This window comes from Rosa rugosa, chromosome 3 (genome assembly GCF_958449725.1).
Source record: "Rosa rugosa chromosome 3, drRosRugo1.1, whole genome shotgun sequence".
Lineage (NCBI taxonomy): Eukaryota > Viridiplantae > Streptophyta > Magnoliopsida > Rosales > Rosaceae > Rosa > Rosa rugosa.
The window spans coordinates 42,946,188-42,971,794 of record NC_084822.1 but is presented as its reverse complement, the minus strand read 5'-3'; the positions used below and the strand labels follow the sequence as shown (position 1 = coordinate 42,971,794).

The 25,607-nt window shown below is 37.1% G+C and overlaps 1 protein-coding gene and 1 long non-coding RNA gene across 2 annotated transcripts; both read right to left on the bottom strand.

Moving 5' to 3' along the window:
• Positions 1-2,672: 2,672 nt before the first annotated feature.
• On the bottom strand, positions 2,673-5,087 carry LOC133741169 (uncharacterized). The gene is made up of 4 exons (XR_009861662.1): positions 4,640-5,087; positions 4,233-4,556; positions 3,456-3,864; positions 2,673-2,783 (listed from the first exon to the last, which is right to left on the bottom strand). It is a non-coding gene; the product is annotated as an uncharacterized LOC133741169 (long non-coding RNA).
• Positions 5,088-23,840: 18,753 nt separating this feature from the next.
• Positions 23,841-25,128, bottom strand: LOC133737765 (transcription initiation factor IIF subunit alpha-like). Its single transcript, XM_062165260.1, has 4 exons — positions 24,934-25,128; positions 24,603-24,692; positions 24,339-24,434; positions 23,841-23,972 (listed from the first exon to the last, which is right to left on the bottom strand). The coding sequence occupies exons 1-4, from the start codon at positions 25,126-25,128 to the stop codon at positions 23,841-23,843; spliced, it is 513 nt and encodes a 170-aa protein (XP_062021244.1).
• Positions 25,129-25,607: the final 479 nt, after the last annotated feature.

Here is a 25,607-nt window from a genome sequence, read left to right as displayed (position 1 = left end):
ATATATATATATATATATATATATATATATATATATATATATATATATATATATCTGCGATTGGGGTTTTTTTTTTTTTTTTGATACATCAAGAAATTGTTAGGAAATATCATTTTGTTGTAAATAATTATAGCTATTTATGTAAATAGATGTTGCGTAATTTGTGTCAATCACTATTGATTGGTGGTTGATAGACTTGTAATTGGTGATTGATTGAATTGTAATTGTAAGAGTAGTTGGTATAGCTATCAATCATTACCTTTTGTGTACATGATGTGGTTTTATATAAACCTCATAGTGAGATGAACAGAAATGCACTCCATTCTCTGCGTTTAAATTCTCTCTCTCAAATTCTTTGAGTGTTTCTAAATGTACCCATCAAATATCTTAACATACCCAGTCCTAGAATATTATATTAAATTTTCCAAATTTACCCTTAAGTAAAATACACCCAGCAAACTTCTAGGCTGCAAGCACTATTCAAACCCAGTAGAGAGACCATAGATGGCCCAATTCTGGTTTTGAAACGAAGAGCAGAACCCATTGCAAACCCAAACCTTCTCCAGATCTCAAGGCTTTCATAATCTCCATGGCCACCTGGCCCTCCTCATTCGATCCTTCTAATCAGGAGGTTGTTGCAATAAGGAAGAGAAACAAGTCTGATCAAATTAAGTTCTTGATTCCTCTCATCTAAGCCCCTGTTCTTCCCCTCATTCGGCTCACAATGCGGAAGAATCCGGTTGTGCGGGACTGTTTGTTTACTGCTGTGTTGGTTGGAGCATTTGCTCATGGCTCTTATTTGGTGACGGATCTTTATGATATCGAGAGCAAGTAAATTTGCAGAGCATAGTTTGAGATATGAGGTAGCTTACATCTCTTCAACAACTTTGAATTGGTTTGCAGATTCTTTGCAGCTCAATGCTTCAATGGCTTCCAGAGTATATTAAGACAATTTTGATACTGTCTTCGGATCATTTCCAGATTGTATCAAGTTATTATTAAGTATTTACAAGTACATTTATTTTCCTTTTCAAAAAAAAAAAAAAAAAAAAACCCAGCAAACATATACTCAATAATGATATAAACCTATATGTCATCTCAATCATCACAATTAAGACTTGAGAGTTGTGACCAAAGAGAAAGAACACTAGTCTTGTTTTAGGAGGAGCCCATTGATCAAGAACTTTCATGAATCAATCAAAGTCATCAAACATGCTGACAGCAAAAATGTGTGATCTGTCCAGCTTGTATCCATGAGTCTTCTCCCTGGCAAGTTCGGCTTCCAGAGGAGTATTGAACTCAATGAAGCAGCACGTAGCCCATGGTCTTCTACATCTCTTGGATCTGGTTGCTGGGTTTGTAAATCAAAGCAAGGGTAAAGTTGGAAAGTATAGGACAATATTTTAAGTGTTGGGTGTATTTAGATATTTGCTGGGTACATTTAGAAAGACCCTATTTTTTTTACTTAATTTTGTTTTACAACACCTTTGTCCACCAGGAGAATTATTGCTGGACTGCTGGTGAATTAACGTAGTATGACTGACTTTGCATATTATTATTATTATTATTATTATTATTATTATTATTATTATTATTATTATTATTATTATTATTATTATTATTATTATTATTATTATTATTATTATTATTATTATTATTATTATTATTATTATTATTATTATTATTATTATTATTATTATTATTATTATTATTATTATTATTATTATTATTATTATTATTATTATTATTATTATTATTATTATTATTATTATTATTATTATTATTATTATTATTATTATTATTATTATTATTATTATTATTATTATTATTATTATTATTATTATTATTATTATTATTATTATTATTATTATTATTATTATTATTATTATTATTATTATTATTATTATTATTATTATTATTATTATTATTATTATTATTATTATTATTATTATTATTATTATTATTATTATTATTATTATTATTATTATTATTATTATTATTATTATTATTTTCTCTATACAGGAAACAAAACAACAAGAAAAAAAAGTCAAAACTAAAGGACAATCAAAGCCGTTGCATTATATTATATAATAAATATATACTATGTTAAATTAATGATTCTCTTTTATGGAATTACCCGTTTATTTTTGGGTTAACTCTCTCAAAATCCTAAACCTCTCTCTCTCGAGAACACTAAGGTTGCAGCGGCGGCGTGGCACCTCCAGCCCTCGTTCGTTGGCTCTCCGGTGTCACCTCGACGTCGTGGTGATGCTGTCGGACGGGCGACACAGGGTTTAGTCCTCTGGGATCTTTGCTTGTGGTTATGACAGTTGTAGCTGGGCCTATTCAGATCGAGACAGCTTGGGGCTGGGTTTCGCGCGTGCTGGTTTCAGGGAAGGCGACGGTCGGACTGTGGTGCCCTCGTCTTCTAGGCAAGGCGCGAGATCGTGGTTATCCTTGACGCAGGTCGGCGGTTGGGCATTGGTGGCGTCGGTGAGGGGTCACGACGACAACTGCAGATGTGCGTGGAGCTTAAAGGCTTTGGGCTATTGTCACGCCCCGAATTTTGAATAATAAATTCAAATCCGAAACATGAATAATTACAATTACAAAATCCAAATCTCGAAACTTCGAGTTCATTATTACAATCCACTCTCACAAGCAATATTGTAAAGCTCAAATGAGCATAACACACCTCGCAACTTACAATTGCTGTAAAACTCTAACAATTGCTTTAACCGCACGATCACCGTCCTGGTTCTCCTGTCCTGTAGGATTACCCGCTACACAATTTGAATAGTGTACCGGGAGTTGCAACAACACAAAACCCGGTAAGCTTTTGACAGCTAGTATGAGTAAACAAGAAAGAACTGTTGATTTATTAAATTACAAGACCACCACAAACCCACGTTACTTTCTCACTCTCATATATATATATATAGACACTTATGAGTTACTCTCAATTTCCCCCATAATGTCACTCAATATTTGGCAGACAGACTAGAGCTCTAACTGATCGTTTCCACCTACCCGGCGCGAGAGCGTGGTTCACGATTTAATACTATTCAGTTCCACCTACCCGGCGCGAGAGCGTGGTTCGCTGATAGTATGCCATGGTCACCCCGTGACCTATTGATCTTCCACAGATCACAACAATTTATTGTTCCTCAACAATAAAACTCAACATCTCTCTCAATATATTGTTTCACAACAATAAACTCAATACCCCTCACAATATATTGTTTCTCAACAATAAACTCAATACCCCTCACAATATATTGTTTCTCAACAATAAACTCAACACAACTCCAACAATACATATTATTTCACGTAATAATATATATACAGACATTCACACAGGAATGTCTAATACACCAACAATAGTTCATATGATTGCAAAATAAAGCAATTAAATATATTGGGTTCGTAATATGAACCACGTGAGGTTTACTCACCTCCAATTCCAGCTGCGTCTTCTAAAAGCCACATATCCATCTGAATCGTCCACCAACTCGATTCGTCAATCACCTAATCAGATACTATCTTGACTTAGTAAATTACTCATAAACCACACATATACTGAAATCCAACGGTCGGATTCTAATTATATGATGATCCGACGGTCGAATCTTAATTTAATGATGATCCAACGGTCAGATCCTCACGGATCGCCCTTAGGATCATCCTCCAAAATTATAATGAAGATCCAACGGTCAGATCTTCTCGAATCATCCTTACAAACATCTCCACAAAATTATATGAAAATCTGACGGTCGGATTCTCACGAATCGCCTTCCGAATCACCATTTCTCAATTATACGAAGATCCAACGGTCGGATCTTCGCCCATGACCACACAAAGCCACTGGGACAGTCATAAGATCATCATATCAAAACTACAAGTCCATCTGACGGTCCTAACTTCACATATCACAAATCTAACGATCGAAATCGATCGAAACTTAAAAATTCATAACTTCATCATACGATATCCAAAAATTGCGCATAATATATCAAAATGATCGTATTGAAATATAGAATCTGAAAATGTACAGAAACCATATTTTTGATCCCCGGAGGTGGCCGGAAAGGGCCGCCGGAGTTAGTGGCAGAGCCGCCGCCGACCACCACCAATGGTGTCGGGGCCGGGCTGCTCTTCTTCCTCTCATCATGCTTAACAACTTTCATAACTAGCACGAAGTCTGAAAATGACCGGAAGGGGTCGAAAATTACCTTGAACAGTATGAAGGTGGCCGGAATTTTCCAGAAACCGGCGAGAAACTGCAGAAAACGGCGAGCTCCAATTCGACGTAAAAACGTCAATTTAAGGCTTCGATTCCTTCTGAAGAGTTGTTAAGAAACTCAAGAAGAACTCACTGGTTCAAGAATCACAGAAAAATATGGTCTGTAGCTCGAGATATACCGATCGAAAGCTTCGGTGGTCGGAAAAATTCCAGAATTTTGCAGAATCCGGCAAGGCTCGATTTCGACGTCAAAGCTTCAATTTCAGGCCTCGATGCCTTCTAGAGAGTTGTTAATAACATCAAGGGGAACCCACTGGAAAAAGAATCAATCAAAACGATGCACTACAGCTCGAGATATACCGATCGAAAGATTTTCGTTTCGGATTGAAAACTTACCGAGCTCCGACGAACGTGAAACCGGTCACTCTAGGTGCAATCCTCCTAGTATGATGATCAGCAGGTTGAGGGGAGTTCATGGAGCCAAGGATCGGAAGTTTTGGTGGCCGGAGCTAGGAGAAAACCGGCGTTGACCAAAATCGAGCTTAAATCGGACCGGGCTTGCCGCCGCCGCTACAGGCCGCGCCGCCGTGAAAGGCTGCCACAGACAGGTGCGCAAGGACCATACGAAGCCAATGGAAGAAGTTTGGTGAGGATCGGTGGCCGGAGGAGGAAGAAATCGTCGATCGAAGTTTTGGAGGCGATTTCCGGCGGGGAACTAAAATCGCAGCAGATTTTCCAATTTTGGAAAAATCTGTTTTTATTTTTGGAAATTTCCAAAAATGGAAGCTTTATACTAAATTGGAAACTTTTTCAAAAAATCATAACTAATTCATACGAACTCCGATTTTTGGTTCCGCATATGCACGCGATCGTATCGACGAGCTCTACAACTTTCATGAAGAAAGTTTTCCCAAATTTTGAACGTATAAAAAGTCAACTTTCGCGAGCCCCTAAATAACGTTCGTTTTTTCGAAAATTAATCGTTCGAACTAATTCCACAACTTCTCCGAGCCTCGTACTCGCTCCCACTATCGTGAAATCATTTCTAAAAATCCACGGAATTTAATTTGGATTTTTCGGGGTATTACAGCTATGGAGAGAAGATGGCCTAGGCTTGACTGTTGGGCCTGGGCAGGATGTCCTTTGGGCTTTGGGCCTATATTTAGTTTACTTCTCTAACAATCCCCTACTTTTGGGAACTTTGCTTGTTATTTTAATGAGTGCTAATTAGTTGTAGTTTTTTTACTTTGCCTATTTGCTAGTTCTAGCTTATAGGCTCGCTTTATTAAGTGAGTACTGATTTTATAATGAATGGTCTATACCTATGTACCATCGTGGTACCCTCACAACCTCTTGTCTGTCTTGTGATTGGTTAATGGCAGTGGAGGGGTATGTAATGACCATTCTGACTTGAGTAATGACAATCATTGATGGATTGATTCCAAAAAAAAAAAAAAATGATTATCTTTTAATTTAACTAATTCACAATATTCTTAATTTATCTAACACACAGACAAAGTTAGTATTAAGACGATGAATTAGGGCATATGGAGAACAAGCTGGAGTCCTGCAAATGCTTACGGTATTCAAGAAGAAAGCCACTTATTATTAAGAATTTCAGAAAATGAATCAATAATGATATTCTTTTAAGAATGATGAACTCTAAAGTCTAAACTCGTGCAACTTGTACAAACATTTTTTTATTTTTTTAATTTTTATTTTTTATTTTAACCCCCAAGAGGCCAAGACGAGGATGCTCTTTAACTAAAGAGCTTCACGGTACGTGGAGCAAGCTACGCGACGCCTAAATACCTCCCTAGAACAACAGGATGCCTAGCTAACGCTTTCTTGAACTGCTCCACCTCATTCATAGATTCAAACTGTGGATCTCGAAAGATATGAAATATGTCCCGAGTAAAAATCTCTAACGCGATGTTATTGATTTCTATTAAGTACGTATTCCAACATATTAAGTACTAGCTTCATGCAATGGTGGAAAAAATATAAGGGAAATTACATTGGAACATCAAAATCTAGACGTACGTAGTGCATGTCCATTTGACCCATTGTTTGACCCATACATATCTAGAAGAGGGACCTTAATTGGGTATACTAACTTGGTCTTTCGACTCGCCTGGTAGCTGCCTCGCAGTACGACCCAATTCCAAATATGCGTGGATTCCATGTATATTCAAAGTAGGTAAAAGAAAGGATTAAAATAGGTTTGTCTAAACCAGATACTCGGTTTATTAGTTTATTCCATATGCATGTAACTAGCCTAATCACAAAAGTCATGGTCCAGATATAATCTGCCTATTTATTCCACATTTTCACGTACATATAGCTAATACTGGTTTATTTGTTTTCAACATAAATTATATTCATTGCAAACGAAAAGAGGAGGCACCCATGAGAACGTATATTGAAATCCAAGCATTTGAAATCTCAGTTTCTTCTGGTGCAAGTATGACCGGCCCGTTCATCGATCTCTAACCGTTTAATACGATGATCGTCAATATTCAAAACAACATGAAACATTCAAGTCACCATGAAGTACAACATTGGTCCATTTTACAGCTAAAAAAAGCACTCCATTCCTCATCTTCATTCATTCCTCCATTATAACATTTCATTTTTTACTTGCAAAAGAACAAAAAAGAAAAGAAAATAAGCAAAGTTCTTGTTTGCCCAACAAAATGATCCAGTTTGGAATATGGTTTTGGTGGCGACAGTGTTGGTTTTTCTGATGAACGTGGACTCAAATGAGGCGTGCAGAGTCTTAAACAAAGATGATGTGTTGCAAAAGGGTCCTGTTAGTTCTCCCCATTTCCCTTTAATTATCAAGCAGAGAGTGCAGATTACTAATCCCTTCAACTAGCAATCTAGGACTGCATGCACTATGTTGCCAATGGGGGCAACTGCATTTCAACTAGCAATCTAGGACTGCATACACTACTATATTTCCATTTGACAATTGATTTAATTATTTTCCATCCATAGACGAACTGATTAGCACCAGAGACTTAGCATTAGATTACAGATCGAGGTGGAGGAGAGGCGCATCGAGTAATAGTGGCGTGACCGGCAAAGGTTTTTTTGTTGATGGTTGAAGTGGCAAGACCAGGCTTAGGGACGTTGGTTTTCGGGTTACGTCCACCGGATGGAACAGTACCCTTCTTCGACTCGATTAACATCATTTTCTTGTTCCTCATCGTCATGGTCAGGTTTTCGGCAAAAGTTTTTTGGTTGATGGTTGAAGTGGCAAGATCATGCTTAGGGAGGTTGGTGTCCTCGTTATGTCCACCGGAAGGGACACTACTCCTCTTCGACTCAATTAACATCATCTTTTTGTCCCTCATCATCAGGGTCAAGTTTTCATCCTTCACATAATGCAAGCCTCTGCCAGCCTCGGACAGGTGAATAGCACAGTTGCAACAGCCAAGAAAACACTAATTCCGAACCCCATGATGATGAAGATGATGACTTAGGATTAGGGTTGATTGTATTTTATCTGAAACAAAAAAAGGGTAGCAAGCAGTAGCTAGTTAGGACTCAATCGACGAAGGATATATGGAAGGTTATTATTATATTCAACTTACATAGTATTTATAGACACCCATCTACATTGTCTTCAACCTATTGTGGCCTGACTGGACCTTAAATTGTGGAAATTAAGGATTTGACTGGGTCAGCAACAGAAAAAATGATCGACTTTGATATATCATACATCAGTATTCAAGTGTTGGTGGCGCAAAGAATAAATCAAAATCAAACCATGTGGTTGCCGATCGACGGGAGTGTGCGTCTTGCTTATGTTTCAAGTTTGAAGTCATACAGCAGCAAAAACTGTGTTTTATTAACGCTGCAATCTGGTTTGAGCTGTTTGACTACCTTATTATCCATGGACTAGCTAGTTTCTTCATTCTTGGCAGCACTGAAATTGCTTCGTCCGATCCATCGTGCATTGAAAACGTTGAACTCAAACAAAGGTTGGTGGAAACGTGAATTGAATCCATACTCCGCCCCTAAATGTCTCCCAGTTTGTCTCCAACAATTGCAATATGCTAATTAAGCTTTATACAACAACAAACATTTGAAACTTCCCAGAAGACCGGAGTTCCTTACATGCTCAGACCGTCAGCCGATCGACAGCAAAGTAATGCAACCCATAAATTAATCCAACGTCTGGTTTAACTGTTAACAGAAATATAGTTCCTAGCCTAGCATTGTTCATTGATAGAAAAGGTTGTTACGTTTCTATTATAATTAGTTTTGCTAATTAGGGTTAGTTCATGCTTAATTAGTTAGTGACCTACAGCTGTGTTCCACGTGTTGCTCATTTGGGTAGCTCAGCTCTAGGTATAAATATTTGTACGTTCCCATTGTAATAGAGTGAGATCAGTTTTTCCTTCTCTAAAATTCTGCACTTCTCTCTTTTCTCTCTACTCTCTCATCTTCGCTAACATGGCATCAAGAGCCAGGTTCGATCATGCTGCCGTTTCAATCGCCTGAGTTCATCACTCTCTCTCTAGCACATATCAGAGTTTACTTGCAGTGTGATTCAGATAAGTTCTTCATACATATAGATCTGAGATTTGAGATTTTCTTCGAGATTTTATGCAAATCGTTGTTATTTGTGGCTTCGAAGCCTTGGATTTATGATTCTAGTATACTACCTGCATATTCAGTACTAGTTATTCTGAAATTGATGAACAAAGTTGAAGAAATCAAGAATAGAAACCCTAGATTGTTGAAATTGAAGTTTGATATACTGATTTTACTGCTTCTTGTTCAAATTTACACAAGATTGTCCTTGATCTACTCTCGGTTGGGCTCGAATTGTTCATTTACAAGTGTTCATTGAGAAATATTCTGAAAGTTGAAAGCTAAAGATGACTATTACTGCTGCTCATACTACTACTCACACCACTGTGTATCTCCCTAACATCTTACTCGATGAGAACAACTATCCTACATGGTTGTTTCGCATGGAATCATTCCTTAGAGGTCAAAATCTATTTGGCTTTGTTGATGGTTCAACACCTTGTCCACCACAGTTTGTCCTTGCTTCTGATGGAGTTACAAGTACTCCCTCCACTGATTATGTTGTCTGGAAGACTCAGGACCAAAGTATCATCAATATGATTGGCCAAACTCTGAGTCCTGTTGCCATGACTAGCTAGTGTTGTAGGCAGTAAATCAGCTAAAGAAATGTGGGATAACTTGAGGCTTAAGTTTGCTGCTGCTAATCGACAGAATATCTTGCAACTGAAATCCAACCTACAGAATATCAAGAAAGGCAGTGATGATATTGAAACATATTTGGACAAGATCAAAATTGCAAAGGATGCTCTGGAAACTGTAGGAGTACTTGTGGATGATGAAGACATTGTTGTCACTGTGCTAAATGGCTTACCATCTGAGTTTGCAGCCATCAAAACAGTCATAAGAGCTCATTTTGTAACATGCTCTCTCAGTGCACTCAAGACTTTACTGAAAGCTGCTGAAGTGGATATTGGAAATGAGAACCCTACTGTCTCACCACTAACTGCAATGATTGCTCAGAATAACACTAGCACTAGCATGTCTGTGAACTCTCAAGCATCAAGTTCTGTGTCTTAGCCTGTCGTCTGCAACAATACTATACAGACCTCTTCTCCAAGTTCTTCTAGCCTCTCACAATCAGTACAAACAGTGTCTCATGCTCCTTCAGTTCCTCCAGGTTTCTCTCCACCACAGGTGCAAACCATGGTGCAAACCACCCCTGCTGTGTCTGCTTGGTCCATGCCTCAGAATCAAACATCTCCTCAAGCATCAACTATGCAGTATCCAATTCATGCACCTACTGCACCAAACTTGCAATTGACACCCCAATACACTTACACTTCCATTCCAGCTATTCCATATGGTTTTCAACCATTCAACTCAATTCCCTTGAATGACAACAACTCTTTTGGCTATGCCGGATTCTATGCTGGAAGAGGCACTGCAAGGTTTAACAACTCAGGTGGCCCCAGATTCAATAATCCTGGACCTCGACCATTTGGCAACAATCTCAATATGCAGACTGGAAACTTTAGTGGAGGTAATATGAACTTCAATATATGGGGGTGGTGGCTCTCTCATTTTCCAACTATGCCAAAAGGTTGGTCATGGAGCAAAAACTTGCAGGACTTTGTCCAACTTTCAGGGAAACAACTTCAACTCCTTCAATTCTGGAGGTTGTCAATACATTTGAAAGAAGAACCATACTGCTGATAGGTGCTTCTTCATCATTGGTTTCCCAGGCCAACAGCAGCAACAGCAACAGAATGGAGCTGAACACACTGCTATGCTTGCTACAGCTTCCAATGCACCTCAATTTTGATTGGCAGATACTGGTGCCACCAACCACATGACAAGTGATGCTCAGCTTCTTAGTAACCTCACTCATTATCCTGCAGCTGATACTGTTAAAATTGGTAATGGATCACAACTACAAATCAGCCACATTGGTAATACAATGCTAGGCTTACTGAAGCTAGAAAATGTGTTGCTTATTCCTGACTTAGCTGCTCATTTACTGTCTATATACCAACTATGTAAACAAAATAATTGTTCTATATGGTTTGATGAATTCATGTGTGTGATACAGGACAAGGTGTTGGGCAAGGTTCTGTACAAAGGACTGAGTAAGCAAGGACTGTATCCCATTCCATTTGACTTGCCTTTTCAGCTCCAGAATTCTACATCAAGTGAGACTACTCTTACAAACTCTCAACCTACTCAGAACACTGCATTGGTTGGGAAATTAGTGAAGCACAACCTGTGGCATCAAAGGTTTGGGCATCCTTCAAATGAAATAGTGAAGCACATGTTAAATAAATGCAATATGCATAGTATAGCTGATACTGAAGCTACTCTCTGTGAGTCATGTTTACTAGGCAAGTTTAAGAAGTTACCATTCTCCACCTCACAAACTAGGAGTCAGAAACCCTTTGATTTGATACACTCTGATGTATGGGGACCTTCCCCACATCTATCCATAGATGGATTCAAGTATTTTGTTTTGTTCATCGATGATTGTACCAGGTTTACCTGGATGTTTCCAATGAGAAATAAAAGTGAAGTTTTCACTTACTTTCAATCTCTTTGTGCTCTGGTTGTTACTCAATTTTCAACTAAAATTAAGAGCTTTAGAAGTGATGGTGGTGGAGAATATATGAATGGTAAATTCAAGCAGTTTCTGAATGATCATGGAATTATACATCAAGTTTCTTGTCCCTATACACCTGAGCAGAATGGAGTGAGTGAAAGAAAGAATAGGCACATTAGGGAGTCTGCTGTCACATTGTTGCACACTGCATCCCTTCCACCGCAATTTTGGTATCATGCATGTGCTATAACTACCTACCTCATCAATAGAATGCCTACACCAAACCTGGATATGAGCTCTCCATATGAAAGTCTATATGGGAATCAACCTGCACTCAATATACTCAGAGTATTTGGATGTGCTTGTTATCCACTATTGTCTTCTGCTCAACATAACAAGCTTCAACCTAAGACAATGAGGTGTATATTTTTGGGGTTTGTTGCTGGCTACAAAGGATACATATGTTACAGTCCTGTCATCAAAAGGTACATTATCTCCAGGCATGTCTTCTTTGAAGAGAGTTGTTTCCCTTATGCCTCAGTTACAAAGAAGAGTCTATCTGAAATCGACAAGCACAAGGCTAACTCTGCAAGTCAAAAGCAATATATGGAAATACCTGCTCACTTGCTGCACACTCAGTCCTACACTCAGTCCTTGCCAACACCTTTGTCAGCCACACCAGATACTGCAACAACTACAGCAACAGGTCAGGTTCACTCTCCTCAGTCTTCTCATAGTTTGCATAATCCTGAATCAGCTAATGCACATAGCACTGATCATGAAACTCCTTCATCTATTGAGACTGCATCATCACTTCCTGGGACTACTAGCAATGATGCTACAGAAGACACACAACTATGTCAATTCATTGATAATGTTCCTGTCATCACTTCTAATATTGTCTCTGACTCATATCCTGCTTTTGGACCTGATACAAATACTGAGATACATTTTGAAGAAGACAATGGTGCTTTAACTGTTCAATCTTCTGCTGGAGGAGGATCCATCTCCATTGTCCTAAATTGCTCACCAAATAGGTTCACTCATCAAAGCTCCTCTGCCAACCTGCTTCATCCCATCACTGGTCTCACTACAACAAAAAATGATCACTCAATGGTTACTAGGAGTAAGAATGGAATTGTGAAAAAGAAGTGCTTCTTGTCCATTATGACACCAGTTAGTGCTACTCCTGCATATGTAGAACCTAGCTCATATAAAACTGCCTTGCAGATTCCTGTATGGAAGCAAGCTATGCAAGAAGAATATGATGCTTTAATCAAACAGCAGACTTGGACTTTGGTTCCACTTCCCCCAGATAAAAATTTAGTTTCTTGCAAATGGCTGTTTAAAATTAAGAGGCATGCAGATGACACTACAGCAAGGCACAAAGCAAGACTGGTTGCAAGAGGCTTCAGTCAAGAATATGGAGTGGACTATGATGAAACATTCTCACCAGTTGTGAGACACACAACGGTTAGATTAATCCTTGCTCTTGCTGCATATTCAGGTTGGAGATTACATCAGATGGATGTGAAAAATGCTTTCCTGCATGGCCTATTAACTGAAGAAGTTTACATGTCCCAACCAGGAGGATTTGAGGATCCACACTTGCCTACACATGTCTGCAAGCTTAATAAGTCATTATATGGACTTAAACAAGCCCCAAGAGCCTGGAATGAGAGGTTCACTCATTTCTTACCCTCAATTGGTTTTGAAACTTCATATGCAGATCCAAGCCTCTTTGTTAAAATCACAGGATGCTCTAAGGTCTACTTGCTGCTCTATGTGGATGATATCATTATCACAGGTAACTCTGAGGCTCTTATTGAAGAAATTAAACATGCTTTACACCTTGAGTTCGATATGAAGGACCTAGGTAATCTTCACTTTTTCCTTGGCTTGGAGATCACTTATCTCAAACATGGTGGACTTTTTGTCTCTCAGCATAAATATGCTACTGACTTAATTCATAAAGCTGGACTTGATGATTGTCATTCTCAAATTACTCCCTGTCAGTCTGGTGTCAAACTGATCAAAGATGTTGGAAAACCCTTGAACTCTGCTGATATTCCACACTTCAGAAGCATTGTTGGTTGCTTGCAGTACCTCACATTCACACGACCTGATATTGCATTTAGCATTAATTCAGTTTGTCAATTTCTTCACAACCCTACTGAACAACATCTCATTGCTGCAAAAAGAATACTTAGGTATGTCAAAGGTACTCTTGATGTTGGCATCTGCTTCAGGAGGGCTACTCAGTGTGCTAAACTCATTGATCTTCAAGCTTATTGTGATGCTGATTGGGCAGGCGATCCAAATGATAGAAAGTCCACCACAGGATTTGTAATCATGCTTGATGATGCTCCTATTTCTTGGTGTAGCAAGAAACAATCTGCAGTCTCTAGGTCCTCCACTGAAGCAGAATACAGGAGTATGGCTGATACAACTTCAGAGATACTGTGGTTAACTCATTTGCTTAAGGATCTTCATATTGATTTGCTCCAGACACCAACTCTTCACTGTGACAACATCTCAGCACTTGCTCTTGCAACCAACCCAGTCTATCACTCAAAGTTGAAACATATAGAAGTTGATGTGCACTTCACCTGAGTTCAAGTCAAGGCTGGTACAATCAAGGTTCAGTTTGTAGTCTCAAAGGAACAAATTGCAGATTTATTCACAAAAGGGCTTTGCTCACCACAACACAACTACCTTTGCACCAGCTTGAAGCTCATGTCTAAGCATCAAGCTGAGGAGGGCTGTTAACAGAAATATAGTTCCTAGCCTAGCATTGTTCATTGATAGAAAAGGTTGTTACGTTTCTATTATAATTAGTGCTTAATTAGTTTTGCTAATTAGGGTTAGTTCGTGCTTAATTAGTTAGTGACCTACAGCTGTGTTCCACGTGTTCTCATCTGGGTAGCTCAGCTCTAGGTATAAATATCTGTACGTTCCCATTGTAATAGAGTGAGCTCAGTTTTTCCTTCTCTAAAATTCTGCACTTCTCTCTTTTCTCTCTACTCTCTCATCTTCGCTAACATTAACAAATAGAAGGAATAAAAAAGTAATTAACAAAGGAATGTTCTCGACTGGTGAAAGATCGAAAATGCTTTTGAATTACAAAATTTACCTAAGTATAAGAATGAGAGGATAATTTGTATAGACAATTCACAAATTGATGGGTAAATTACCTCCCTCCCGTACATTTTCACTTTATGGAGTTATATAATAACAAAACATATATTGCGTCGCTCACTCACTACGAAAGACCAATAATAAGAGTTTCACAACCACCCCCTCTGGTCCAATTTAGTGCTTGTGCAGACAACCAATATGAAATCTACAACTGAATATCACATATTGGAATTCCGGGTAAAAAAAAAAAACGTAAAATATCATTGTAACATTCAAAGGCTAGATCAAAAGTTGAACACTTATACTCAAAACTATTCACTTTAAGTTTTGTGTTACATGCATGATAAATAATACCGCTTGAATATAACTTTAGACATTGAACGTATGGTAAGCAGCTGTGTATGTGAAAGTTGGAAGTTCTAATCACCTAAACCTAGAATTGGCTAGCTTGCATTACTACCTCGACTGAAAGGCTTAAACAACTACCCGGATTCTAGAGCTTTGATTCTATGTAGTTAGTCTCATACATAAAAAGAAGTTTGCCTCCTTGTAATCTTGACTGGATGCAAGGAAGGAAACTGGATAATGAAAGTGGCATCATTTATAGCTAAGAGCATTAATATTTGCAAGAGAGGCTAGGGATGAAAACGCTAAGCCTCAACTCATGTTCAATTATCACAAAGTTGTAGTCTAGTTCAACTGAAAGCCTTTAGTGTAAACCGTTAATCAAACAAATTAAACCATTTCTCTATACACCGCAAAATATATACACACCACTTCATGTGGCTACATAATGAGTCTCGGTTTGTGACTTGTACACATTGTACATGCATCTAGCTTTCCTTGGAGCTTTCCTTGGATATAAGTCTAGTTAGAAATTATGCAAGTCTCAATTCTCATGAGTTTGGCAACCTTTTTTTTATTTATCCCTTTACTATGATTTGTGTACTTTATACTTGCGCTTGAGGTGGGCGTAATCCTAACATCAGCCGAGCTCCCTAGTTTCAAAAGACGGATGCCATAATTTACTCCAATATCTTCATTTGTTTTTTTTTTGCGGAAACTCCAATATCTTCATTACAAGATATTTATGATATTGTCACGTATGATTATAATCAACTATGAATATTACAATCAACTATGACGTTAGACACTGACACATGTCTCTTATATCTCTCATACAACAAAACTGTCATTCATCTACGTATCCCTACATCAGAGGCAACATTACTTGAATCCTTAAGTCATGGACATTCGCTCAAGAAAAACATCATACAAAATATATGATAATCAGGATCATGCATGCTATCTTTGAGCATCAACTCTGTAACTCTGTTCATACACTGTTTTCTGATTTTGAGCAATCTAGCTAACACAAACCTTGGTCTATTTAGGAGTGTTCAGCATTAAAATTCTCTGAATTAAAAAATAATAATTATTTTTCTTTTCAAAAAAAAAATATTATTATTATTTTTACTAGTAAGTTATTTTCAAAGGTTATATACGTCAAAATTAAAAGTGAAAGGTGGTCCGACTTGCATGTACATTGTGCCATTGTGGAAAGGAATATAAGCAAAAATATGACTTTGATATATATAATATTGTATTCATGAATCAAAATGGACTCTAATCTATGGCTTTGTGCACGCATAGAACGTTTTTAATTACAATTGCAGGCATTTGGGGCACAAAGAATAAATCAACTCAAACCTGTGGTTGAGTTGACTTGCCTAGCCTATAGGAATGTCGTTTGAAGTCATACAAACCCTGTTGAATACTGCAATTTGGTTTGAGAATAATATCGACTTACCTCATCTTCAAGACTACTAATGTTTCGTCATTCTAGCTTCCTACACCAAATTGCTTCATCGATCGATCATGCTTTCAAACTTTTGAATGCAAACATGGATTGCTGAAAACGTGAATTGAACCGTAATGCGTCTCCCTAAAAAGTCTATTATTTTTCTCCTCATTGTTCTCTGAGAACGGAAGTTTAAAAGCAGCTATTCCCTTTTTCAGACCAAAAAAAGAGCCATTGCCATTTCATTGATCACCAGGTAAGGGGAAAAAACAAAACAGGGAAACCAAAAACAAAGAAGAAGAAAAAAGGTTTTCTTGTCTCAAATAGAAACTTCAGATACAGAAACATGCATGAAGCATATATACCCTTCAAACGCGTAGATATATAAGCAGAAGCACTTTACTTTAATGGGCTATGGTTTTACATCTTTGCAATGAAGAGTGTATCAAAACAGAATAAAAAATAAATAAGAATGAAGAGTGCATGTACGTATCTGGTTAATTTGAAAGTCAATTTGAGGTTACTCTTCAAGATTTGTGGTTTTCTGCCAAGAAAATAATGGGTTACCTATTGAGATACAAAGATGTTTCATTATCTCTTAATTTGTAGCATGCATGCAGAAATATTTGATTACTTCTTTCACTTAATTTGAAAATAAAGTTAATTAATTAGCTTCATTTGATCCCCATAGCGTTTGACAAAGAGTACGTGTTAGTAAAGATATGCATCCAATCTGTTCTCATGCTAAGTGTAGCATAAGACTGGAAATGAGAGTATGTTGTGTTAAACGAAGTTTCTTTTTTCAAGTGAAGGAGAGAGGATTTGAAGTTTAGACTTCGTACAAAATTGTTCGTAGTCCAGTTACCGCCAATTGAAAAATAATTAGTTGGTGTATTCAATTAGTACGTATCACAACTAAAAAACCCAAGACAAAATTAATTCACGTATTCTTATTCAAGTATAAAGAGCGTGTAGAAATACCAAGACATCAAAAATCAGAGACAGATGGTAGAAATTGGAAGACGGCAGAACTACTTAAGTTGACAAGGGCGTTTGTCTCGTCTCCCTCCCTTGTACTTATTCTTCTGCATTATAATATAGTGTTACACACTTACACTACTATATTTCCATTATAATATAGTGTTACACTACTATATTTCCATTTGACAATTGATTTATTTTCCATCCATAGACGCACTGATTAGCACCAGAGACTTAGCATTAGATTACAGATCGAGGTGGAGGTGGAGGAGAGGCGCATCGAGTAATAGTCGTGTGGCCGGAAAAGGTTTTTTTGTTGATGGTTGAAGTGGCAAGACCAGGCTTAGGGACGTTGGTTTTCTCGTTATGTCCACCGGAAGGGACAGTACCCTTCTTCGACTCGATTAACATCATTTTCTTTTTCCTCATCATCATGGTCAAGTTTTCGGCAAAGGTTTTTTGGTTGATGGTTGAAGTGGCAAGACCATGCTTAGGGAGGTTGGTGTCCTCGTTATGTCCACCGGAAGGGACACTACTCCTCTTCGACTCAATTAACATCATCTTATTGTCCCTCATCATCATGGTCAAGTTTTCATCCTTCTCATTATGCAAGCCCCTGCCAGCCTCGGACAGGTGCATACTCGTGAGAAATAGCACAGTTACAACTGCCAAGAAAACACTAATTCCGAACCTCATGATGATGATGATGAAGATGATGACTTAGAATTAGGGTTGATTGTATTTTATCTCAAACAAGAAAAGGGTAGCAAGCAGTAGCTAGATAGGATTGAAACGACGAAGGATATATGGAAGGTTATTGTTATATACAACTTACATGGGTATTTATAGACACAATCTACATTGTCTTCAACCTTTTGTGGCCTGACTGGACTTTAAATTGTGGAAATTAAGGATTTGACTGGGTCAGAAAAAATGATCGACTTTGATATATCATACATCAGTATTCAAGTGTTGGTGGCACAAAGAATAAATCAAAATCAAACCATGTGGTTGCCGATCGATGGGGGTGAGTGCGTCTTGCTTATGTTTCAAGTTTGAAGTCATACAGCAGCAAAAACTGTGTTTTATTGACGCTGCAATCTGGTTTGAGCTGTTTGACTACCTCATTATCCATGGAGTAGCTAGTTTCTTCATTCTTGGCAGCACTGAAATTGCTTCGTCCGATCCATCATGCATTGAAAACGTTGAACTCAAACAAAGCTAGGTTGGTGGAAATGTGAATTGAATCCACACTCCGGCCTAAATGTCTCCCAGTTTGTCCCCAACAATTGCAATATTATAATTAAGCTTTATACAACAACAAACATTTGAAACTTCCCAGAAGGCCCGAGTTTCTTACATGCTCAGACCGTGGGCCGATAGACAGCAAAGTAATGCAACCCATAAATTAATCCATCGTCTCGTTTAACAAACAGAAGGAATAAAAAAGTAACAAAGGAATGTGCTCGATCGACTGGTGAAAGATCGAAAATGCTTTTGAATTACAAAATTTACCAAAGTATGAGTATGAGAGGATAATTTGTATAGACAATTCACAAATTGATGGGTAAATTACCTCCCTCCCGTACATTTTCACTTTACGGAGTTGTATAATAACAAAACATACATTGCGTCGCTCACTCACTACGAGAGACCAATAATAAGAGTTTCACAACCACCGGCCCCCTCTAGTCCAATTTCGTGCTTCTGCAGACAACCAATGAAATCTACAACTGAATATCACATATTGGAACACTTATACTCAAAACTATTCATTTTAAGTATTTGTGTTGCATGATAAATAATACCGCTTGAATAACTTTAGACATTGAAAGTATGGTAAGTAGCTGTCTATGTGAAAGTTGGAAGTTCTAATCACTTAAACCTAGAATTGGCTAGCTTGGATTATTACCTCGACTGAAAGGCTTAAACAATTACCCGGATTCTAGAGCTTTGATTCTGTGTACGTAGTTATTCTCATACTACTTAAAAAGAAGTTTGCCTCCTTGTACTCTTGCCTGGATGCAATGCAAGGAAGGAAACTGGATAATGAAAGTGGCATCATTTATAGCTAAGAGCATTAATATTTGCAAGAGAGGCTAGGGATGAAAACGCTAAGCCTCAGCTTATGTTCAATTATCACAAAGTTGTAGTCTAGCTCAACTGAGAGCCTTTAGTGTAAACCATTAACCAATCAATCAAACAAAACCATTTCTCTATACACCGCAAAATATATACTCACCACTTCTTGTGACTACATAATGAGTCTAGGTTTGTGACTTATACACATTGTACATGCATCTAGCTTTCCTTAGATTTAAGTCAAGTTAGAAATTATGAAATCTCAATTCTCATGAGTTTGACAATTCCTTTTATTTACCCCTTTACTATAATTTGTGTACTTTATACTTGTGCTTGAGGTGGGCGTAATGCTAACATCAGCCGAGCTCCCTAATTTCAAAAGACGGATGCCATAATTTACTCCAATAACTTCATTACAAGATACTTATTATATTGTCAAGTATGAATATTACAATCAACTATGACGTTAGACACTGACACATGTCTCTTATATCTCTCATACAACAAAACTGTCATTCATGTACGAATCCCTACATCATAGGCAACCTTACGTAAATCCTCAAGTCATGAACATTCAATCAAGAAAAACATTATACATAATATATGATAATCAGGATCATGCTAACTTTGAGCATCAACTCTGTAACTCTGTTCATACACTGTTCTCTGATTTTGAGCAATCTCGCTAACACAAACCTTGGTCTCTTTAGACTCGTTCAGCATTAAAATTCTCTGAATTAAAAAATTATTATTATTTTTACTAATAGGTTATTTTCAAAGATTATATACGTCAAAACGTGAAAGGTGGTCCGACTCGCATGTACATTGTGCCATTGTGGAAAGGAATATAAGCAAAAATATGACTTTGATATATATAATATTGTATTCATGAATCAAAATGGACTCTAATCTATGGCTTTGTGCACACATAGAACGTTTTTAATTACAATTGCAGGCATTTGGGGCACAAAGAATAAATCAACTCAAACCTGTGGTTGAGTTGACTTGCCTAGCCTATAGGAATGCCGTTTGAAGTCATACAAACCCTGTTGAATACTGCAATTTGGTTTGAGAATAATATCGACTTACCTCATCTTCAAGACTACTAATGTTTCGTCATTCTAGCTTCCTACACCAAATTGCTTCATCGATCGATCATGCTTTCAAACTTTTGAATGCAAACATGGATTGCTGAAAACGTGAATTGAACCGTAATGTGTCTCCCTAAATAAGGATATCCTTATTAGCGTACACCATATTGTCTCCCTTTTGGTCCCAAAATTAAGAACCCTAATGTGCTAATCTTTTACACCTGCCACAATCAATGCATGTGCATGATAAAATAATCAGACATCACAATCCAAATTAAATGGTAAGAATTGGAACAACCCAAACTTTTATAAACATATTGCAAGGTCTCACTTTCTCCATATTAAATAATATTTTCCATTCACACAAGATTCCACATGTATGTGAACAACTTATATTAGGTGACGTAAAACACAAATGAGCAGAAGACTTTCACATTTGGGTGAACCCGCACTTTGATACAAGACTTCATTTGTACGAACTACGTACAGAGAATTAATCAGAAACAAAGCATGTACCGTTGAGTTGACTTGCCGATTGGAATGTCTTACTTGTATGTCAAGTCTGAAGTCAACGGCAGCAAAACTATGCTAAGCGCTTGAATTTGATTACAGATTCACCACCTAATTTATTCGTCAAGACTACCTACTAGTAATTTCTTCATTTCTGGCTACACCAAATTGCGTCGTCGATCATGCATTGAAAATTTTGAAAGCAAACATAACTTGTTGGAAACGTAAATTGAATCTGCCGTGAATGTCTCCCCTTTTGGTCCCATAAAACTGCAAGGCTAAACCTCTACACACATACTTCGATACTTCCTAAAAGACTTCCTTTATTTAAAACACGACCGGAGTTTCTTACATGAGTAGCTGTAAAAACCTAAATAAGTTCTTCTATATAACAAAATTGTCATTTACTTCATATATCTCATAGAATGCAAAGTTTGCGTTTTTCAAAATTAGGTAATGAAGTTGTTCATGTATGCGGTTTTGGTGGCCGTGATGATAGTATTTCTATGAACAAGTCAAATGAGGCGTTGGTGTAGGCTTAAACGTACGTATATGCTCTGAAAAAGGGTACGTAATGCTAATCCTCCCTGCTTTCCTTCGACTATCAAGAAAATAGTCCAGGTGAGCACAACGAGGTTTCTAACGGAGCATCTACATTCCTTCAATTATCCGCTAACTGTTGCAGAAGGGCATGAAGGAATTGTGTCCTAAAACAATCATTTTGATGTAATTATTATTGTAATTATTATTATTCAAAAGGGCAAGTTTATTGTTCATTGCTTATATTTAATATTTGATTGAACAAGGTCCAAGGAATATGAGTTAAAGAGAAAGCAATCTAAAGAGTTAGATGTGTGAGACCTTTACTCTTTCACACTCTTATCCTAAAAGGTTCCTAGTCATAGGATTATCACTTGGACATTGATAATCCGGAAAGACTAGCACATACTATGTATGCTCAATATGGAGGATGATATGTCTCTTGTCATTTGTGTAGAGACATTAATACAAGTATGTGGGTGCTCTTAACTTAAAGAGTACACTGAACGCGATCATTAGAGTTCTTGTATGGAGTCTTACTTACATGTCAAACTTGAACTCTAAATTGCAATAATACAAATTAGTCCTTTGACCTGAGACACCATAGTTGTCTTATGAGTGAATGGATTATCTCTTGATGATGCAATAACATTGTGTCCCTTAATGGATATAATAGATGCATTCATTGGTATAATCAATTCGGTCATGGAGACATGTGAGTGTACAATAAGGAATCTCTATCCTTAAGTAAATAAGGTGTATGTTCAAAGATGTGATTCAATGAGTCTTTGGCCAAAGCATTGAATGAGATTAAAAAAGGAGTTTTTAATCACATTCTAAGAATCACATAAGAATGAAAATCACATTAGGGGATTGACATATCAATTCCATACCCCGATGATGTGATTTAGAACATAGTGTTAGAGAAGGACCGTATTGTATTGTAATTCCAATTGAATAGGTTCTTTGTCATTCTACATTAACTAGGGTAGTCATGATATGTTGCAAGACGTCACTCATGACTTGTGAAGTCCCCGAGGATTAATAAACATTTATAATCCTAATAACAAGGGAGAATCAAAAATGGAGTTTTTGATTCGTAAACAAAATAGAATGGTTTCTATAAACTTCACTGCCTTGTTAATTAGAACCTAAGAGATCGCACACCATATAAGTGGATCCTTGAGATTGTATATGAAGAAGATTAAACAAGAGTTGGTTATGACCAAATAATTAATTAGATTTATTATTTGGACATAATTAGGTTTTTCGGGTAAAACCGAACCTATTGGGCCTAAACGATTGTCGGGCTTTTCGTGTGGACTTGGGCTTCACTAAATGAGATTTAAATGAAAGCCCAAGACACATTTTTAGTGCCCAATAACAAGTATGGACCAGCCAAAATATTGGCTTTATGAAAGTCAATATTTTCTTTTAGTAATTGGAGTTATTTCCTATTATATAAAAGTGAAAGCATGGACAAAGAGAATAAGTGTGTCTCCACACTATTATTTTCAGATTTGAGAGAGAGAGAGAGAGAAAGAGTTCTTTCTTGGTCCATTACAAAATTAAAGGAAAGAAGAACACTTGCATAATTTCTTCTTTTCTTTCATCTTTCTTCATCTCTTGATTCACTTGGTGAAGATCCTTAGAGGCCATATCCTTTTGTGGCTTTACTTGTTACATCAAAGAGAAGATTACAAGCACAAGAAGGAGTACAAGAAGGAGTTCTTAATCCAAGGTGCTTCAAGGTGGAGGAAACACACACAAGGAGAGATCAAGGAGAGGAACTTTGGTGGTTCACTTGGATCGGATTAAAATCACGCTCCAAGGGTGAGTAGAACATAAACTCCCTCTTTGTTCTTCCTTACTATGCATGCTATGTTTATATACATATCACAATAAGCCAAGATCATGGGTTAAAGGAATGGATTTTATGTTTAGTTAGTAGTTTAATTGTTAAACTAATTCCGCACTAATTAAAAAGTTTTGAAATCCATCCATTCCTTCAGGGCAGCCCTCTCTTAGAAAAAGGGACACCAACATTCCCTAAGGTTATTAATGTAACACCAAGTATATAAAGAAATGTAACACCAAGTATATAAAGAAAATTCCTTTATTGATATATGTAAGAAAATTCCTTTATTGATATATATGTAAGGAAAATTCCTTTATTATATGTAAGGAAAAGTATATGAATTTGACAGGAATGTAACGCCAAGTATATAAAGAAAATTCCTTTATTGATATAGCAAATATCACTGTACAATCATAACCACAATCGTAACCGGATATTAAGAAATCAAGTTCTACTATGGCCTATGGGAAGGCCATATACAATTCACTTTCTCTCAGTACAACAAAATAACGGGTTCCATTGTCTTTTGGTTTCCTGGAAATTGTTTTCTGAGAGTGCATTCTCTTCAGGATTGCTGTAAAAACCTCCTTCTCCTGCATTGCAAACCGAAATATGAATAACAATTACAACATTTATAGTATCCAATATTTGTATACGTATGTTCCCTCAAACATAATTCAACTCATTGTTCTACAAACATGTATATAGGAGATAAACTAGAGAAGGCATCACACAAAGTATTCATTAATGAAAATTTGATTCCCCTAGGAATTAGCTTCAATGGAAACCATTTTAACATGTGATCGATATTTCAGAGAGGCTTTTATATAGGGAAAAGTACTAAGTTTTTGGTTGATGTAAAAATAAACTATTATATGCAGTAGTATAAAACATTGAGAGATCATACTGGCCTCTTTTGACCGGAGTCTTCCTGGAAAGTTATTAAGAAGATCACGTACGGTGATTGGTAACTGTTGCATCAAAACAGCCCTGATTTCTTCTTCAGTGACAGGACTAGCAGATGCAGGCTCTTCTTTGACAGAAGGTTTTTTACCCTGATTAAATCCCATAGAAATGAATATCATCATAAGTGAGCTTGTGGGTTTCAGGCTTCCAAACATAATTGAAAAAAAAAAAAAAAAAAAACTACTGAACCACTTGCATTTTCAGTCTTCGCCTTCTTGTGAGGTGCACGGTAGATGCCTTGGCTTCATCATCATTACTTTTTCTCTTTCCCTTGGAGGTAGATGGGGTTGTTGAGAAGTTCCAGAAGGCACTGCTTTTAGGGGACCCTTGTCAATAACATCATCCATCTGCGGCAAGGCATTAAGAAAAGAGCAGTGAGTAGAGAGAGATGTGATGCAATACAGTGCAAAACAGTGAAATACTAGTTGATACATATACCAAGTTAGTAGCTTATCAACATAAATGCATCTCACTTTTCAAAATGCACTTGACGCTAAAATATATTGATAGTTTGATACCATTTGTGCAGTGCAGTTCTTAAAAGACAGCAATAGGCTAAAATTAGACACCCCAAAGTAAATAACTTACATCATCATCCCCATCGGCATTGTCATTGTCAGCGTCATCGTCATCCTCTGTATCTGACTTATTCAGGCGCCCAAGCAGCTTCTTTAACTCGTTTCCGGATTTGCTCAGTCTGCCATCTTCATCATTGTTATAATCTTCATCATCATCTTGCATAAAAGGTACAACAAAATGCTCATAGAACTGTAATCTGTACATGCTCTACCACTGTGGCACCAAATACATTGTGGAAATAGCATAGAGAAGTGAAACCATAATAAGGAAATCAACAGGCAATATGATCAATAAGAATAATCTACAGAAAGTAAAGCTCAAACTTGAACACATAATAGCACAAGGCAGGCATTATCAACATTACAACATGCAGAATGAAGATAGAAAGAACCTTCAATTTGCTTGCTATTAATATTATCTTAATCAAATTAGCTCTTGTAGCAGTCAACATCACAGAGAACTCAAGACCAATTTGAAGATTTTTTTTGCATAATAAAAAACAATTGCAGGGCAACAGCTTACAACTAAATGCCTCTCCACTTTCTTTGGTGTTTTGTTCTGTCAATTCCATAACTTATCTAATATAAAGATGTCTGCTAAGAAAACTTGTTCCTCCTTTAGTAATTAACTCATGCCTTATATCATCTTGAGAAGGATATACTTACTAGTAAGCCAACTACAAA

Bases quoted from the DNA above. Each gene is read 5' to 3' on its own strand.
- LOC133737765 (XM_062165260.1), bottom strand. From the start codon at position 25,128: ATGTACAGATTACAGTTCTATGAGCATTTTGTTGTACCTTTTATGCAA. The intron at 24,435-24,602 runs GTAATGATGATG...GGATTTAATCAG, and splicing joins CTCCAAGGGAAAGAGAAAAA to GGTAAAAAACCTTCTGTCAA. The intron at 23,973-24,338 runs GTACGTGATCTT...TTTGCAATGCAG, and splicing joins TGCAACAGTTACCAATCACC to GAGAAGGAGGTTTTTACAGC.